Source organism: Oxyura jamaicensis, chromosome 3, assembly GCF_011077185.1.
Source record: "Oxyura jamaicensis isolate SHBP4307 breed ruddy duck chromosome 3, BPBGC_Ojam_1.0, whole genome shotgun sequence".
Classification (NCBI taxonomy): Eukaryota; Metazoa; Chordata; class Aves; order Anseriformes; family Anatidae; genus Oxyura; species Oxyura jamaicensis.
The window spans coordinates 55,450,285-55,468,419 of NC_048895.1; the positions used below are offsets into that span (position 1 = coordinate 55,450,285).

The 18,135-nt window shown below is 40.4% G+C and overlaps 1 protein-coding gene across 3 annotated transcripts in view; it reads left to right on the forward strand.

The window, feature by feature from the left end:
• The window catches only part of PLAGL1 (PLAG1 like zinc finger 1), a 30,386-nt gene extending 12,441 nt beyond the window's left edge, over nt 1-17,945 (forward strand). For 2 of the 3 annotated variants that reach the window (XM_035321437.1, XM_035321439.1), the window contains exons 2-7: nt 2,368-2,523; nt 3,613-3,725; nt 6,560-6,709; nt 9,748-9,867; nt 11,918-12,414; nt 12,792-17,945. In XM_035321437.1, the coding sequence (XP_035177328.1) occupies nt 2,368-2,523; nt 3,613-3,725; nt 6,560-6,709; nt 9,748-9,867; nt 11,918-12,414; nt 12,792-14,061 (2,306 nt within the window). In that variant the 3' untranslated portion in view covers nt 14,062-17,945. Of the gene's footprint in view, nt 1-1,822; nt 1,890-2,367; nt 2,524-3,612; nt 3,726-6,559; nt 6,710-9,747; nt 9,868-11,917; nt 12,415-12,791 lie in introns of those variants that run through there. The other variant, XM_035321440.1, reaches the window with a different exon arrangement.
• The last annotated feature ends 190 nt before the right edge of the window (nt 17,946-18,135 follow it).

Here is an 18,135-nt window from a genome sequence, read left to right on the forward strand (position 1 = left end):
CAGGGATGTCAGCACCCGTCAGCCTTTGCCGAGCTGGTTTTGTGGTTGCCACTGATGTCTCTGGGAGTATTTGATCACGAGCCTTCCCCGTCAGGCCACTTCAAACCATCTGCTTGCATGGCAGCAGGGTTTAACTGACAGGATACCAGTGACGGATTTGGAAGCAGGTTCAAGGGAGGCCTGTTCTGTCCTTCTCCGCTGCTTTCTGCTCCTCGCCTACCCACTGCCTGCCCCAGGGCCTCCGCGGTGGCACTGCCCTGGGAGGGCTGCAAGGTTTGCTCAGGATCTGGGCATTCAGGCGATGAATCACAGAGGCATGGCAGGGAGTGATAAGGTCGTGTACTTTATGATTAGATACATCCTCCTTCTAACAGCGGCTCTTTGTCTCCCTTTTGCTTTTGGTAATGTTTTTCAGCTATTTGCATACAACAACTCTCCAAGCAGGAGCTGTGCAACTTGAAACAAAGTCGCTATTATTCTAGGTAAGCCTACAAAGCTGGTAGAGGACCCCTAATAGCATGGTTGCCCTCAGAAGACATAGATTGTTGGTAATTTATTTAAAAGCCTATTAAGTTAAATCACCATGAAAATATTTTTATTTTTTTTCTTGCAGCCTAGCTGTAAAGGACCTTCAGGTACATAAAATGCTGTGTAACAAGAAAAATCTGTCCTGCAGCTGTATTTAGGGTGGTGGTTTTTTTTGTGCATTTTCAGTGATGACTGAAAATGTGGCATGTGGTGATGCCACAGTGATGACTGTAGAGTGGCATGTTCTTTATCTGTAATACTAGCAAAAAGGAAAAAAAAACAACATGGATTTCAGCTATCCGTAGTGCAGGTGTGCCACCTGGGAGCCATGACGAAAGAAAACTATTACATGGTCCCCAAAGTATTGAAAAATATGGACTACTGCCACGTCTGCAGACTGACCAACACGTAGGTCTACCTCATTTACAGCTAGTGGAGACACCAGAGAACTCAGTAGGAACACTTCTGACTTATTTGGGGAGATTTTGGACCAGACTCTTGAGGTGTCTAATTTAGTCTACTGCCTGCTTTTGTTTTCAAATGGAAGCCGTTTGGAGCCACACTGAATATTACATCTGTATATTACATCTACATCTATATCTGAATATTACATCTACCATTGTTTCCCAAAGACTGTCTCCAATGTCTTTCCAGGTGGTGTCTTGTCTTCTGAGCTCTTATGCTTCTCTGAATCTCTTTGGATACTAGCTTTTGTCCATCATGAAGCCTCATCTCTCCTGGCCCAATCTTTGCTACAGCTTCCCGTGGCTCCCTTGAGACTTCTTGGCTGTCTTGGCTTCCCCCTTCCATTGCTTACTATCACTTCCTTGAACAGACTTGCTCAACAGAGTTTTCAGAAGTAGAACAAAGCAAAGTTTTCACGGATGACCAACATCATTGCTTCCATTTAGCTCAATCATAAGGCATTGTTGGCTCACTGGTTTGGTTTCTGCTGTCTATAAAAAGGTTTCGTGCAATGTTTTTCCCACCACCCTGTGTGACTCCATTGCCTGGATGACTTAAGTTGAAGGGTATCATTGCTGGGTTGTGTCCCTGCTCAATGCGAGTTTCCCTGGCAACCAGTCTGAGCTACGCTGAACCAAAAATACTGTACTGTGCTGGGAGAATGTCAGTGGTTGCAGACATGTATTTCTCATTAGTGACTTCTCTGGGTGGTTTGTGTGTTCTGCAAATGTGATTACTAAGAAAAGATCACTGGGAAACGTGGTGTGCCCCTTGTGTTTTCCATAGGCAGCACACTAAGAAGGCTACCTTGCGTGGCTGTTGACTGAGTTGTGGCTGTAATACCTATCATATTCATTTCTGTGTTACACCAAAGGTCTCATCTCCAACTAAAAAGGGTCTGTGTAAGCTCACAAAGTCACAGTGATCTTTCTTGGGCTGCTTGGTTCTCTGCAAGTTTCTTTGGCTATTACTAGTAATGTTGCCTTTCTCATTCATATATAAATATATACACCTTGATTTAAAGGTGTGCATACTGCAAGCTCCAGTTTTCCTGCCATCCTAGTCTCCGAAGGGACTGTTTGCAACACCTCAGAATGAGCTTTGTATAAGTCTTTGGAGTCAGGACCTACCAGTGTGCACAGGAGAGAATGTACAAACTGGAGGTCTTATTTCAAACCTTCCTATTTCAGTTTTGGTTTGCAGATAATCTTTTCACTAATTAATGTTGAATAGTGGTGTAAAGAAATATATATATATATATATATATATATATATAAAATCTAAGCTGTGTTCTCAGGTGAGAAAATTAGAAGGGACAAAATTGGAGATTAGCACAGCATTTTAAATAACGTGTTCTCTTTTCTGGGTTTTTAGGGTGTGAGGATTGCGGTAAGAGCCTTATAGGAGAATGCAAACTCCATGGACCACTCATCAAGGCTAAAGACAGGGTTATTCCTAGCCGAGCCCGTCTTACCCTACCTCATTACCTGACTCTGCGAGTGTTGGAGCTGCGAGCTGGAAACCAGCAGAGTAAGTATTGTTGCTCTTTTTCCCACATTTGAGAAAGAGGAGGCCACTGGCTGTACTAACACTGGCTTGTTTTTGTGAGTAACTTAATTGGGTATTAGCTGTATGAAGCTGAGTGTAACCAAAGCTCAGACTCGGCTACTTTTTTTTATGACTGATTCCTAGTAACCTCAATGCATAGACCGATATCAGGACATTAACCAGAGCTGGTGTGACATTGAACTGTGAGCAATCCGTTGGTTCTCTTGAGGTCATACACGTCATTCAATGAATGTTGAATTTGTATCTAATGGTAACAGCCAAGCACTATTACCTCTCTCTTCTTTTCCCCAAGCATGCAAAACAGGAAAGGGTATTCAACAAAAGGCCAGAAACAAAATGGTAAATAATATCTCTCATCCACCACCCACCCCTTGCAGACTCAAAAGAACACAGGGGGTTAATGTACCTTTTGCAGCATCTTCAGTTCACATTGTAGAAAGACAGTTGTTTTCTTTAGATGGCAGGACTGCTCAAGTGTCCACATTTGAGCAGGGGAACTCCATGCTCAGTGTGCAAATCTTACACAGATAACCTGTGTAAAATTAGTTCTGTATAGGTGACATTTTAGAAAGAGAATGGCAAGATGCCTTTTGTGTTGCTCCATTGATATTGAATTAGAACAGGTAAGATGGATAATTTTGAGTTTTTATAGATCCTCTCTTCTCATATTGGGAAATGCCAACCTTCTCAATTATACCAACAAGCACAGCACTATAATAACACCAGCTTGTACATTGAAGAGTATCAGCACATTTGAGCATTATATGTTAATGTCTTGTCATGGATTTTATGCACTTTTGCAAATTGTATTCAGTGTAAGTCCCATTTTTAAAAAGTCTCTTTAAAGACTCAGGTCTTTTCCAGACTCTTAGCCTTTGCATCGTTTACCTGGTTTATTAGTCTAGAAGAAAAATGAATGTGTTCAGCGTTATTGTGTGTCTCCATTTCATAACTGTAATTACACAAGAAATAGCTCATAATGCCTGTATTAATATTAGACTGGTCTTATTTATTTATTTATTTATTTATTTATTTATTTTTCATTCACAGCCCTTGGAGTATTTGCAAAGAAAGTAATACAGAAGAGAACACAGTTTGGTCCTTATGTTGGTCAACTGTCTACAAAACTGACCCGCTATGATGAGAGTAGGCTAGTCCTGCAGGTAAAAACCCTATGACTTAACATGAAGTATGTATGTGTCTTTAACATTTCATATTTATTTTAACTGTGCAAGTTGCCTTCTAATCTATTTAACTAATTGTACTTCTGATCTCCATGTATGAAGTTAAATCATATTACTAGATTGCACAGCATAGCCTGAAGTAACGGTATGTTCTTATACGCTGAGTTTGCTTTCCTGCTTTCTAGTTTTACCACTTCCAGGGTGATTTGCCTGTTGGTCTAACTGCTCTTGATTAACATTTCATGGAGTATGGCTACTGAAAGTAACCAAGGATAGTAGTCTTCCATAACAGAACAAGAGGATCTGTACTTAAAACCATTCTACTGGGAGAGTTAAGTGTGTGCACTGAGTTAGCAGTAGAGGCAGAAATACGTACCAAAACATCTGCCTAGTAGGAAGGAGCAGTACAGGGATGGGGAAACATTTCTTAATGATGTGACTGTATATGAACTTTGACAGACAGTGTATTAACTCAGTTTATTTAGTCAGGTTGTTATTTAGGGCTGTGTTACCATCCCTTGCCGCATATTCATAGAATCATAGAATTATGGAATCACAGAATGGTTTGGGTTGGAAGAGACCTTAAAGACCACCCAGTTCCAAGCCCCTGCCATGGGCAGGGACACCTCCCACCCTCCCACCAGACCAGGTTACTCAAAGCCCCATCCAGCCTGGCCTTGAACACTTCCAGGGATGGAGCATCCACAGCTCTGGGCAACCTCTGCCAGTGTCTCATTCACAGTGAAGAATTTCCTCCTAACATCTAAGCTAAACCTACCCTATTTTAGTTTAAAACCATTCCCCCTTGTCCTATCACTCCATTTCCTGACAAAGAGTCCCTCCCCAAGTTTCTTGTAGTCCCCCTTTAGGTACTGGAAGGCTGCTGTAAGGTCTCCACAGAGCATTCTCTTCTCCAGGCTGAACAACCCCAGTTCCCTCAGCCTGCCTTCATAGGAGAGGTGCTCCAGCCCTTTGATCATCTTCATAGCCCTCCCCTGGACTTGTTCTAATATGTCCATGTCCTCCTTGTTCTGGGAGCCCCAGAGCTGAATGCAGTACTCTAGGTAGTGTCTCATGAGAGCAGAGTAGAGAGCTGGTCAGATGCTGGTCATCTCATCTGAACCCTTTACACTACTGTTAGTACTTTTACCAGCACGTGTAATGGCCTCTCTCAGGACCAGCCTAGTTTAGATATATCTGCATGCACACTCTTTCTCACAGCAACACCTTGGGAGTAATGATTGACTCTAGTCCTCTAAACCCTGGTCTCTGCATTTTGCTGCATGGGGTCATGCCTGGGCACGTGCCTTTGTCATGTAGCATGTCCGTGGTCAAGGCACAGCCTCTCTTAGGACTCTCTGACAAGCCATGATTCTTCCAGAGTCTGTATTTAATATCAGGCCCTTTCTCCCTCCAGGAGAGGCCAGCAGCAGCTGTCCCATGACATGCTCTATGTCTTCCTTTGAACTTTACTCAGAAGCCTGGGAGTGGAAAACAGTTTGCTGTGGAGGAAAGCATAGATGTACTCCTGTAATTTCATTTCAGAATGAAAGCAAATAGCTTCAGTAATTGATGTAGATTTCATTTGCTCATGGAATTAATGTGAGTGGTCTGCCAGGAAAGGAACACTATTCTGCTGTGGGATTTTCCTTGCATGTTGATACCAGAGAGCATGTGTTCTTCTCCATAACTAAATTTCTTCCTTCCTTACGTGACACTGTAATTCTTACAAATGCAAAAAAGGTACGTCTCCAGCAAGTTTGTGAGTGTGGATGAGCTAATCACCCAGTTCCTTCCTCTCCACCAAGCCATTGTAAACCACACCCTATCCTCTATCGGTCGGCCCAGTTTGCTTTAAAGTGTACTCTGATAAGCACAGCTCTGACTGATGAAATGGCTGTTTCTTCACAAAAAGAGGCTGCAGTCCCAGATTTTTTACATGACAGCAGTAGCTACCTTGGCATTTCTCTAGCAGCGTTCTGAATGCGATCAAACCAGGACTTGACCAGCAGGCAGGTATTTTCATTGGAAATGTGACAGTTAGGTAAAGTAGTTCCAGAATCAATGGAAATGAAACTTGTTTTGCAATTAATTATTAGTGTAAGTGGTTTTTAGAACAGATACATGCAGTACTGACATCTGTTACGCAGCTTCAACTGTCCATGTTCCAGAGAGTGTGAAAAAGCAACTGTCTTGTATGAGAAGGTCAGGAGTGTTTGCCTTGTAGAGGCATTCTCTAGAAAAGGAATCTAGGAAGAATGAAGTAAAGCAAAAAGAAGGATCTTTCTGGCACAATTGTTCATTTGTATTTATTTTTACATTGTTAAGGAGAAAATGAGATGACTGTTAAAAAGTCATTATATTGTACGTTGCCTGTTTGGACTTATTACACAAGCTGCATGATTGTTCCATGCAAAACATAGCATTAATGCATCACTAAGGTTTGAGATTATCAAGTACTCAGGAAGTACATTAAGGCACAAAGCTTATCTTCCTACCTGCTTGCACTTAGTTCCTATAATACTATCTTTATGTAACATAAAAAATGAGAAATATAAACTGGAAATACATACAAAGGCCTACAGCTATTTTAGTAGTTGGGCGCCTCAGAAGGTACTCATTCTTCACTTTCTTTCGCACTTGGTGTTCTCTGAGAGTGATCTATTTCAAAACAACCATGATTTCAAAGAATGTATCTCCAAGAGAAGGTAAATAACTAGTTGCTCTGATTCCAAGTTAAAGAAAATTAATGTGTCTCTGTACAGGACTTGGTTTTACCCTGTTCTTTCTCCCATCCTCCACCTTTATTTCAGGTGTTGAAAGATGGAGGGAAGTACTTTCTGGACACTCCCAATGAAGACTGTGGAAACTGGATGATGTTTGTCCGGCTAGCCCGGAACCAAGAAGAACAGACCCTTGTGGCTTATCAGCACTGTGGAGAAGTCTACTTCACGACTGTTAAGGTACTTAAACCCATATTGCTTCACCTGTCACTCACATGGCAGTTCACCAACAAAGATTCTGAAAGACCAACCCTTTTACAGATGAAAGATTGATTATATTCAGCTGGAGCTTTACGACATACTACCCTTTATGTCAGTTAATCCATAGTAAAGCAAGCAGCGTATGGGGTTTTCCAGTAAAAGGCAATGTGTACATACTGTTGTGGGTACTGAAGAAATGGAGCAGAGAAATAAAGAAATATCATTTGTGGTGGTGTTTAAACATGAATGCTGTGAAGTCTTACCACTCTTCAGTTCCTAGTAGGTGCATGGAGAGATTATCTAGCAGTGTTATATTCAACAGTACTTTTTCATGGAAAGCACACACAGACTTCTTTCTTTTATTACATTTTTGGACACATGGTGTGTTCTGAGTACATTACCAGGTGCTCAGAAACAGGATACTAAATAGCCTCTTTAAGTATGATTTTCCAGACATTTTATTTTATTTTATATCATATTATTTTATTTTATTTTAATCAGAACTTGAACTTTTAATCAGAACAGAATTACTAATCAAAGCTTTTTTTTTTTTTTTTTTTTTTAAATCAGAACTTTAAACAGAACTCTTGTTAATTTAGGAAACTGAAGTCTGTATTTTGAACATTCCTTGATTTTTCTGTTCTAAATAAATACCTTTATAGCATAGTGAGCAACATAAAAATAAATATAGAATACTAGTCAAAAGAGGTTACTGTGGGAATATTTACCACATAGTGATGCTGTGAGAGTAAGTTAATGGTGATAACACTTCATATCTTCAAAGACTTTTTTAACATTGTTAGGTATATTTGCCTTTGGATGAATAATAAAGCAATTAAAAAATCAATGTAAAACAGTATATACCAATCTGTGACAATGCTTAGGCTGTGCTTGAAATTCTGATACAGTCAATACCATTTGAGATTTGGTATGTGATTTTAGATTCATGCTATGCATGTAAAATTGAGAGGATTAATAATACTGTATTTGGAAAACGTGCACAAATGCTTTTCTAAGAAATTGTGGTTACAAATTGATAACTTAAAACTTCTGATATAATTTAACAACTGCATTGAAACAGCTTACTGCTGTTTTCAACAGTACTGCTCATTGGCATTAATGGAGAGTTGCATCCTTTATATTAAAATGAAGAGTATTTAAGGATGAGTGGTGTGTTTTGGAACCCTTACAAATCATGGGGAGTTACTCTCCTTTTCTCACTTCTAAATCCCAGTACCATTCATGGTGCCATCGCATCCTGCAGTGTCCAGGTCAGTAAGGTTATAGCCTTTTGCTACACTTAGGCACACCCTGCTGGTCACATTGTGAGGCTGCCTTAGGGCTGGTTATGAAGATATTTTCTCAAAATATTTTGAATCAAGTCTGTTAAGTTGGGAGTAGAAGTAAGTATTGGCTCCTCTCTCCACTGTTTTTACAGAGATAGTAGTTTAGAATAAAGGTAGAAAAAAATCAGTAACATGAAACTAGAGCACAAAAGCATACATGTATGTGTACGTCTAAGTGGCCTACTGACAGCACTGTTGGTGTACTTGCCGACCTAATGACTGCAATCCCTAGAAATAAGTGGTGTTTTTTTTTTTTAATGCACTGAATTATGAGGAAGTAAAAATAATCCAGGCTTGCTGTCTGTTTGATCACAGGAGACTCTCCTGTGGGTGCTGTCATAGGTTTCTGTTATTACCACAGCTGAGACAGAGTAAATGATATCCTGTAGAAGATTAGGATACTAGAGGTTCAGAACTGAGATTAGGACTTTCACCCTACTTGATTATTTCGCACACTCATGCCCTTGCTTCCCCTACAAAGTCACATTTGCTAGGTCTCAGCTTCCCATGGGGGAGATCACTGCTGGTCCAGCAGGGTCAGGCAGCAAGTCCTGGTGGTATCGTGCTGTGCAGCCATTTTGTGGTGTCACTGGCCAAGGGCCCAGGGCAGCCCCAGTGTCTCTGTGGATCTCCCCCATTTCCAAGTTTGTTCTTTTTAGTGGCACAATTTTACTTTAGTTGAAATAAAGCTTCAAGAGCAACGCAGATTGGCCGTACACCTATAGCAACAATGTTCTGGGATTGCTTTTTTGTTTGGTTGGTTGGTTTGGTTTGGTTTCTATTATAGATGAGTTAAATGGTGTACAGGGCCAGGAAGTCATAAATCATGACCCCATAGTTACTTTTTTCCTTTGCTTCTAAGTACATAATGGATTTTTAGCCAGTGAGCATAACCATTCACCTCTCTTTTTCTGTTTGCTGTATTATTGACTGAAAGTATTTGTAAGAAGAGGTCATACTCCAGTCCCAAGAAGATCTATGCAGGCATGACTGGATGGGAGACTGCAGAGTATGGACTCCCTTAGTCCTGCATAGGAAGGCTTCAGTGAAATAAGAGCAGAGGTACAATTAGCACGTGCATAGCAAGCCTGGCCCATTACAGCCAGCAAGTGCTAAGAACTTCCTTAGCTGTCTTGCCAGAAATGTGCAAATTTGACTTGCAGTTCACATATTAATTCTGCACCCATGCCCAGTAAGCATGACACATCCAGGAGGCATCCAAGCTGTTGTGCATTCATAATGTGTTTTTCTTTTGCCTGTACCCAACAGTTAAGTGTTATGTCCAGGGGGGGCTTCAAGACATCAAGGAATAGGCATGGCATAGTGCTTAGAAAGACTGCAGGATGTCTGGACATCCCAGACAAATACTTCTCACTGAGCGAAGGTCGTGAGGGTGAGGCACCCTTCCTTCTACTGTCCCCCCAGAATCTCTTTACATACTCATATCTGTGTTTAGAAACTGTGAAAGTGTCAAACCCCAATAGATAGTAATGCTCAAAAAGCATTTGACTCCTGAAACTAAATTATCAATAATTTAAACAGATTCAGTTAATACAGCTTGGGTAATGATAACAAATTGTACCTTCTCCTTTCCCCCATCTTCAATACAGTATTATTTTGTGTAGAAAAATTGTCTCAAGTAAATGTGAACTATTTGTTTTCCATTCACAGCCAATTGAACCCCACACAGAATTGAAAGTATGGTATGCTGCCGATTATGCCAAATTTATGGAAGCTTCTGCAGTCTTCATTAAAGAAGAATCTGATGTCTGTCCTTTGCCTCCAGTAGCAGTAAGTACCCCTAATCTGCATTCAAGCCATCAACAGACACAGTAAATTACAGCTTACTTACATGCTTCATCTGATTATGAAACTCCGGTGATGTTAGAGCAAGTCAGAATAGGTGGCTAACACAAACCCAAGAGCAATTTTAACCAAACAGCTATCCATGGAAAGGCTGCTCTTCATCTCCTGTGTTTGTTATCCAGTGAAGTCATTAGATGTATCCAGAAGTAGTGACTACAATGGGATGTGTTGGAAAGAATTAAGTTTGGCATTGTTTTAGGTAACGAAGCTGTCCAGCCTCAGACTTCTCTCACTAATTCCCCTTTGTTATGCTGTGATTGGTTGGTCAGATAACGCATTGTTTTTTTCAGTTTTTTCCTGGTTAAAAGCTCTTACTTTAATCCCAGTACCTTTTCCTTTGTACGATAGTAAAAATTCTTAAACCGATGAAAAAGGTGTCTAAGTGTAGAAAATGTGACTGTGAATATTGATACCTAAGCTAGAAGGAAATGTTAAACAGCAAATATGTTTGAACCAGGAATTCAGAGGTGCTCCAGGAAGGAAAGTAACCCAATTGATTCATAGAATCATAGAACCATAAAGGTTGGAAAAGACCTCCAAGATCATCTGGTCCAACCATCCCCCTACCACCATTGTCACCCACTAAACCATGTCCCTAAGCACCAGGTCCAATCTTTCCTTGAACACCCCCAGGGACAGTGACACCACCACTTCCCTGAGCAACCCATTCCAACGCCTGACTGCTCTTTCTGAGATGAAATGTCTCCTCATTTCCAACCTAAACCTCCCCTGGCACAGCTTGAGGCCATTCCCTCTGGTCCTATCTCTAGTTGTCTGTGAGAAGAGATTGACACCCCGCTCCCCACACCTTCATTTCAGGCAGTTGTAGAGTGCAGTGAGGTCTGCCCTGAGTCTCCAGACTAAACATCCCCAGTTCCCTCAGCCGCTCCTCAGAGGACTTGTGTTCCAGGATGCACTTGCGTTGAATTAACTTGCGTTGAAGGTTTTATGCAGTCTGGAAAGAAGGAGTGGGAGGGCCACAGCATAAAACACAGAAATGAGAGAGGAAGGCTCTGTCTGTAAACAAAGACAGAGCAGGCATAGCCCCACTATATTCTCCAAAGCAAGCTAACCCAAGAACAAGGGAAAGCGAGGACACTTTATAAGAAGCATAAGTGAAATAGAGACAGCTAAGGAAGTACACAGTGATGTATTGTTTGGAAGTATATTTCGTCAGTGACTGTTGGTTGTTTTGTTGTTGTTTTTTCTAATTGTTTTTCATTTGAATTTTTAAAATGTCTGTATTCAAAGTAAATTCAAGTGAATCCAGTAGAGCTCTTACTTCTACAGAAATAATAATTCCAAATAATACATTGCATAAGAAAAGAAGCTGTTTTAATGCCTTTACCTAGGATAGGTTTGATACCCCCAAAGCTAAAACTTACTGAGTTTAAGAAAGTCTAATGCTGAATGTCAAACTGAGGGAAGAAATCTCTCCTGGAGGCATTGACATTTGCCTTCTGGTAAAGGGGCAAGCAGCATGGAATCAGCCCAAAACACAGGGAAATCCTGTGTGGCTAAACTACGTCTGTGTGCAGAAACCCATCCAATTAGACAAGTCCCAGCTCTGGGATTTTTGTTCGGTTGCAATAGTAGATAAATTATGTCAGTCCAAGGTTAAAGTACAATTCTCCATTGCATTTTTAAGTAATTCCATAATAGGAACAAATAGACTTCGAAATTCAGTACACAGAGATGAACAAAGGTGAAGGACTCAGTACTATTGCAGTAAATGCTAAAAACGTGAAAATCAGTATTCAGCCAAACTTTTTTTTTTTTTTTTTCCTTATAGTTGCTAGACTCCTAGAGGGAATCCATTTCCAGCTGAACAGCTGTGTGGTAATAAACTGAAGTAAATCTCACTAAGGACAACAGGTCTTGGGAAAGCCCAGGAGAAGATGTAGTGTCAGTGAGAAGAATATGACTTTTCCTTAGGATGGCTAATAAGAAAGACCTGCTTCTGTTCTCATTGCAGAAAGAGCCCGTAGACCCTTGGATATGCTCCAGTTGTAGAAGCACTTTTGCAACTTTTGCTCTGCTGGAATCTCACCAGTGCATCAATAAAGACCGAGTCCTTACCACAAGGTTCAGACCACCAAATAAATTGGGACCTGTAAAAGCAAAAAGCAAACTTAAAGGGAAACTGAGAGGATCGGCATTAGGCAAAAGCATCACTCAGTGCTATGGGACCATTTCTTGTTCCTCTGCTGCAAAGCTTAGCTGTGCCAGCTCAGGAAACGCTTGTGATGCTCTTGTGAGGTTTATACCTAAATGGAGAAATGGCCGCTCTTCTCTGTTGAAGGGGAAAGAAGTGAAGCAGCCAGACAGTTACTCTTGCCGACTTTGTGGGAAGATTTTTGATTCCATTGAAAAGCTCACAGTCCACACTTACGCGCACAAAGGGGAGCGCCCCTACAAGTGTTCACAGCACGGATGCACAAAAGCCTTCATTTCCAAATATAAACTGCTCAGGTACAGCTCTGAAGGCAATCCTTTTCTTGTGGGTGTGTGGGGGAAAAACAAGGGTATCTTTTGCCTCTTGAGTGTCTTACTGGCAGTTAATCCCAGAGTTGCAGTTTTCATATTCCTATGTAGGAAGAATTGGTGAAAAGTAGTCTCCCTCAATTGCAGTTGCTACTCAAAAAGATGATGTTGAGCAATTTGAACCTTCTCTGTGCTTTATGATTAACACGCCTTTAAAAAAAAAAAAAAAAAAAGCTAGGCTTTTTACTAATAATTCAAGAACTTGTGAAAATGCCTTTCTTCTTTCTGTGTTTGAGTCTTGAGCTGCACTGTGCACTAGAACAAATGTAAATGCTGATAACGCTTTTTTTGTGTGTGTGTCTTAGGCACTCAGCCACTCATTCTCCACAGAAATCTCACCAGTGTGGTTACTGTGAAAAGACCTTTCATAGGAAAGACCATCTAAAGAATCACCTTCAGACTCATGACCCTAACAAGATGGCCTTCAAGTGTGAAGAGTGTGGTAAGAAGTACAACACCAAGCTAGGTTATAAGAGACACTTGGCTCTTCATGCAGCCACCAGTGGGGACCTTACCTGTAGGGTGTGTGCCCAGGAGTTTGGCGGTACTGAAGTTTTATTGGAACACCTCAAAAGTCATGCAGGGAAACCAACTGGCAATACCAAGGAAAAGAAACATAAGTGTGACCACTGTGAACGTCACTTCTATACCCGTAAAGATGTGCGACGTCACATGGTGGTTCACACGGGTTGCAAAGACTTTCTATGCCAGTTTTGTGCCCAAAGGTTTGGGCGGAAGGACCACTTGACTCGCCATACTAGGAAGACTCATCCACAAGAACTGCTGAAGAGCAGGTTGCAGAATGGTGACTCAGTAGGTCTCCTTGACCAACTTTTTCCATTCAGACTGAAGGAAGATGCCAGCATAGCATCACCTTTTCCTGAAAGAGTCTCCTCGCAGAATGGAATTTTGAATAGCCCAGAACCAGAGGAATACAACTGTTCACATCTTCATCCCCAGCCAAGCTTACAAACTGCTCTTCCTCTTGAACCTTCTCCTCATTTGCAAAGGATGGGCTGTGCAGACAGCCTTGCAGCTGTCCATCCCACACCGTGCTCAACAGCCATTCCTGCCAACCTGAACCTTCATCAGTCTAATAAATATGACCTTAGTTCTACCTCATTTGCAGCAGGATCCCTCAAAAATCTTCCAATCAGAGTGGATGTTAAAGGTTACAATGTCCATCTTCTAGAGGACCTGCCATTACCAGAACCTCAGTCTCTCCACAAAATCGGTCTGGAAGAAGCTTCCTCAGGGCCTGTAGGTGATACTCACAAGTACGCAGTGCACAAGGAGACAGAGACAGCAGCTGAAACTACCAGCATGCCTTTCATGGATCTCACTCATGTGATGAGTTTCTGGCAAATCCCACCAGGTGACAACCAGAACACTACTGGGGACATCACAATGGCATTTGGTCCAGAGGAGCCATCACACAGGCTGAATGGCCAACAGCAAGGTCTACAGCTAGCAACTGGTGGCATGGCCATAAACCAGCTGCATCATTTTCCTCGCTCCTTTCCATCCACTACAAATTCTGTAACGTTGCCTCATTTTCATCATGCCTTCAAATAACTATGCCTTTAAAAGAAAAAAAAGACTGATTTACTTAAATCTGTTAGGAGAGGGTTTTTTGTTTATTTGTTTTCATTTTGTTTTAAGAAAAACTGTCCCAAATGTTTTTTAAAGCATGTTACGAACATGGTAGTTCAATTCAGAATGTTAATAAACAAGAAGCTCTATTTTTCATACTACTATTAGTTTTTAGCATATGACGATAGTAGGACTAACATATTTCCCTCAACATCCTCTGTATTTTTGTTTCTTACCTTTCAAACAAACAGCTGAATAAATATCTTCAATAATAGCAAAGCATCATAACAGGCACAATGAAACTTTGGCTGCCGCAGTAGGAGAAAATAGGGTTAGGGTGAACGGGAAAAAGGGGGAAATCACAGAAAAATAACTTTAATGAGCCAAGAATCACAGTAAGTGTATACACATGAAAACCTTAATATGAACAAGTTATCGGTGTGATATAGATTTCTGTTAAGCACTTAATTATTGAGTTTTAGGAATCTTTCATTTAAATCCAAATAATTCCAAGAATAAATCTTATCTCCTTGTTTCACTCTTTTCAAATGAAGAAAATTACTGTTGTGATTATGTTTAACTAGATCTTTTTTTTTTTTTTTTCCTGAGGCACACTTCAGCTGTGTGCATCTCCTGCATTATTCCTATGGCTGGAAATAACTACCACTGCTGCGTGACTGTGCCAGAGCAGCTGTCTTGTATGGGTGTGGTTTTTCAGAATGGGAAGTGAATTTTCTCAAAGGTTAGAGCAAACATTAATTTCCACTTAGAACGTGATCATCTAGCAAGATACAGGAACCTGGGTCTCACTCTAGCAAAGCACTTAACCATTTGCTTAAATTTAAGCATGTGTAATCCCATTGGGTCAACAGCTTGCCTGATTTAACACTCAATAAAAAATAATGCTTCCTACCTAAGGGGCCTTTATTCACCTTTTGTTGATTTTTTTTAAAAAATGGCTTTTGTTTAGCATGGGAAATTATTCTTAATCATAGCAGTCTGAGACACGGCCTCCTTGACAGAAAGCCAACCCTGGCAAGGCAGCTCACCTCCATCCAAGCTTAACCTCTGTCGAGTCAGGGGTAGGTCCCCATGCAGGAGGCTTGTGCTAGTTAGCTCAGGCTGTGCCCTGTTCTAAACCACAGGTTGTGACCCTGCCTCAAAAGCATCGTATGAAGTTAGCAGGTACGGTAATAGTCAAAGCCATCTTAATCACATTTGTTTTGCTCAATAGTATTTGGGCGGTTAGAGTTGGGCTTTCAGCCTGTGTTTCTTCCAATGCAGCTTCACAGGGACTTCTCTTAGTTTCATGTGGTAAATTGTCCTTATACGTTTCCAGTTTCCATCTGGAAACTGGTGTGACAGTCCCATCACCTGACCAATGAGCTAGCAGAAATTGCAGAAAAATCACATCTCCCTCCCAGTAGATGACATTAAATAATAGATAAATAAAAAGCCTTCCAAATTTACTTGCTTGCCTGACCCATACTTAAACAAATAATAATAATCCCATTTTACTGTATGATGCCATTACTAGTGGATTTTGTCACAGCTGAAACAGATGCAGAATTTCTGAATCTGAATACGCAATCTCTTCCATTAAATTGAAAGGTAACTAATTGTACCTAATGATCATTACAGATAAATCATGAAACAAGTTTGTTCTCGTCTCCCCCATTAATCACAGAAATATTTCCAGATAAATTCTAATAAAAAATATTTTTTAAATGATTGCTATTTTGCTTTCAAAGAACTACAATGACAGATATTAATATTTGTACAAGTTTATGATTATTTGGATTATGGAAAGGTGGTATTATTGCAGTTTGTGTAAGAATATGTTCTTCAGATCCATTTTTATTTCAAATGTTTTTGGCATAGAACAAAACAAAAGGAATTTTATGATCATTTGAATTATGAGAATAGCAGTAGAAAAAGTGGGTAGTTGCACATTCATGTCCAGCTAGCAGTTATTTAAATTACAAGTGTCAGAATAGCGAAAAAATTTAAAACAATGTTACATGCACAATTTACAACTCATCTCATAATTTTATCCAGACTTGGAAAGGTGTGTTTATATTCATTGACTGCATTGTTTTTCTTGTTCATGCAAATTGTACTCAGTTGCCTTTGTTCAAGCATGTGTACTTGTGAAAAAAAAAAAAAAAAAAAAACATTCTTGTAGCAGTGTCTGATCGTATGTTATTAGTAGACAATTTGTCCTTTTGGTTTGTGCTCCTATAAGAGATGTAACTAATTATGAAAATACTTGTCTTTGAGTTAAAAAATGATGTTAAGAAGGAACCATTACGCAAACATTGAGCTAGCCTGACACCCGCGCTCTGTGAGCTGCTCGACTGCAATCAGGAACCAGGGCACTGGGCTGCCAAGGGACGCCTTGGTCCCTGGTCACAAGCTGTTCTGAAACATGCAAAGTTATGTTAATGAGAGGCATTTATCATATGTAACTATGGGTTAAAGACCGAGTCTCAGTTAAGCAAAACGAAAAAAAAGATCCCTTGTAATAGTAAGACTCTTTAAAAGCGCACTATAATGGTGTCTACAAGTAAAACAGAGAAGGAGACCTTAAATAGGTGATCCTGTTGGTTTATCTCTTCAGTCTTCATTTTTTTTTCCAGATTCTCGACATTGTAAATAAGGAAGGTGCTCAGCAGTATTCTGTATACAGCATATGGTAGAAATACCCTAGAGTGCAGCAAATTAAAGGACCTATTTTTGCCTGCAGATTAGTTGTTACTACTTCATTATAAGTTTTCATTTATCCATTACAAAATTGTGTCTGCATTAGAATGTGGCTTATTCTAGGCTGACATGAAAATGTATGTAGCCAAATTGCAGGTCAAATATATCTGTATTGAATTTTGCACAATTGTGGCTTTGGGTACATATATGCTATCCATACATCCCTTCCTTAAACCAAGGTAATTGTCTTTCAGGAGTATCCTAGCACCATCACACAGCTACTTCAGAAACGATTATTCTATTCAGGCTTGATTCATTAAAAACCATGGTCTAATCACATTAAGCCATCTCAGCATAAATGCTCAATGACAGTACTGTAATATAATGGTGTTACTGTGTTTTTGCCGTACTACTATTTGTGTCCCTGATATCATCAAGTCTTGTATCCTTAGCATCCCTATTGCTATAACCATGAGCACAATTCCCAGAGGCTAAAGAGAGAACAGTTCAGTGGTCATCTCGTGTTTGACCACAGTCACTGCCACATACTCCACACACAGACATGCTGCAAGTTGTACTCATGCTGAGCTCTGCAAGAGTTTTGTGGCTGAAGTCAACGTAAGCAGGAGCAGATTCCTGTACTCCAAGGCACAGAGTGTGGTACCTTTGATACCCCATCCCTGGAGGTGTTCAGGGCCAGGCTGGATGGGGCTTTGAGCAACCTGGTCTGGTGGGAGGTGTCCCTGCCCATGGCAGGGGGTTGCAATTAGATGGTCTTTAAGGTCCCTTCCAACCCAAACCACTCTGTGATTCTATGATCTTGGTCTTATTTCTCTCCTGGAAAAATATTACCTTCCTTTAAGAAATGGGCTCTTAAAAATACCACATTCTATGCACACTTTCAGAAGAAAAAGGTTGGGAAAATGTGTGGCTCTGCAGACCACTGACCTGCACAACAGGAAGACATGATCTAGGTCAGGCACTGACCCTCTGTAACATCTCTGGTTATCTCACATTATAATAGAAATGAAAATAGTTTATTTCTCTATCTGAACACTGCTTGGAAATCTGTAGAAATAGTGTGATCTGTGGCAGCTAAACAACAGAATTACTATAATCAAATGCTGTAAAACTGAAAAACTTGGTGAACATTTGCTCTCACAGAAAAAAAATACTAATTTAAACAAGAACATGGAAGCCACATAAGCCTGTTGAAATAATGTTAAGGAGCTAAATCTCTATTATGTGGAACAAAAGAATCTACAAGCTCTGTGCACACAACTATTTCCCATCCCATATTGGAAAACATGTTCATTTCTTTTTTTTTTTTTTTTTTCCTTTGGTTTTATTTAT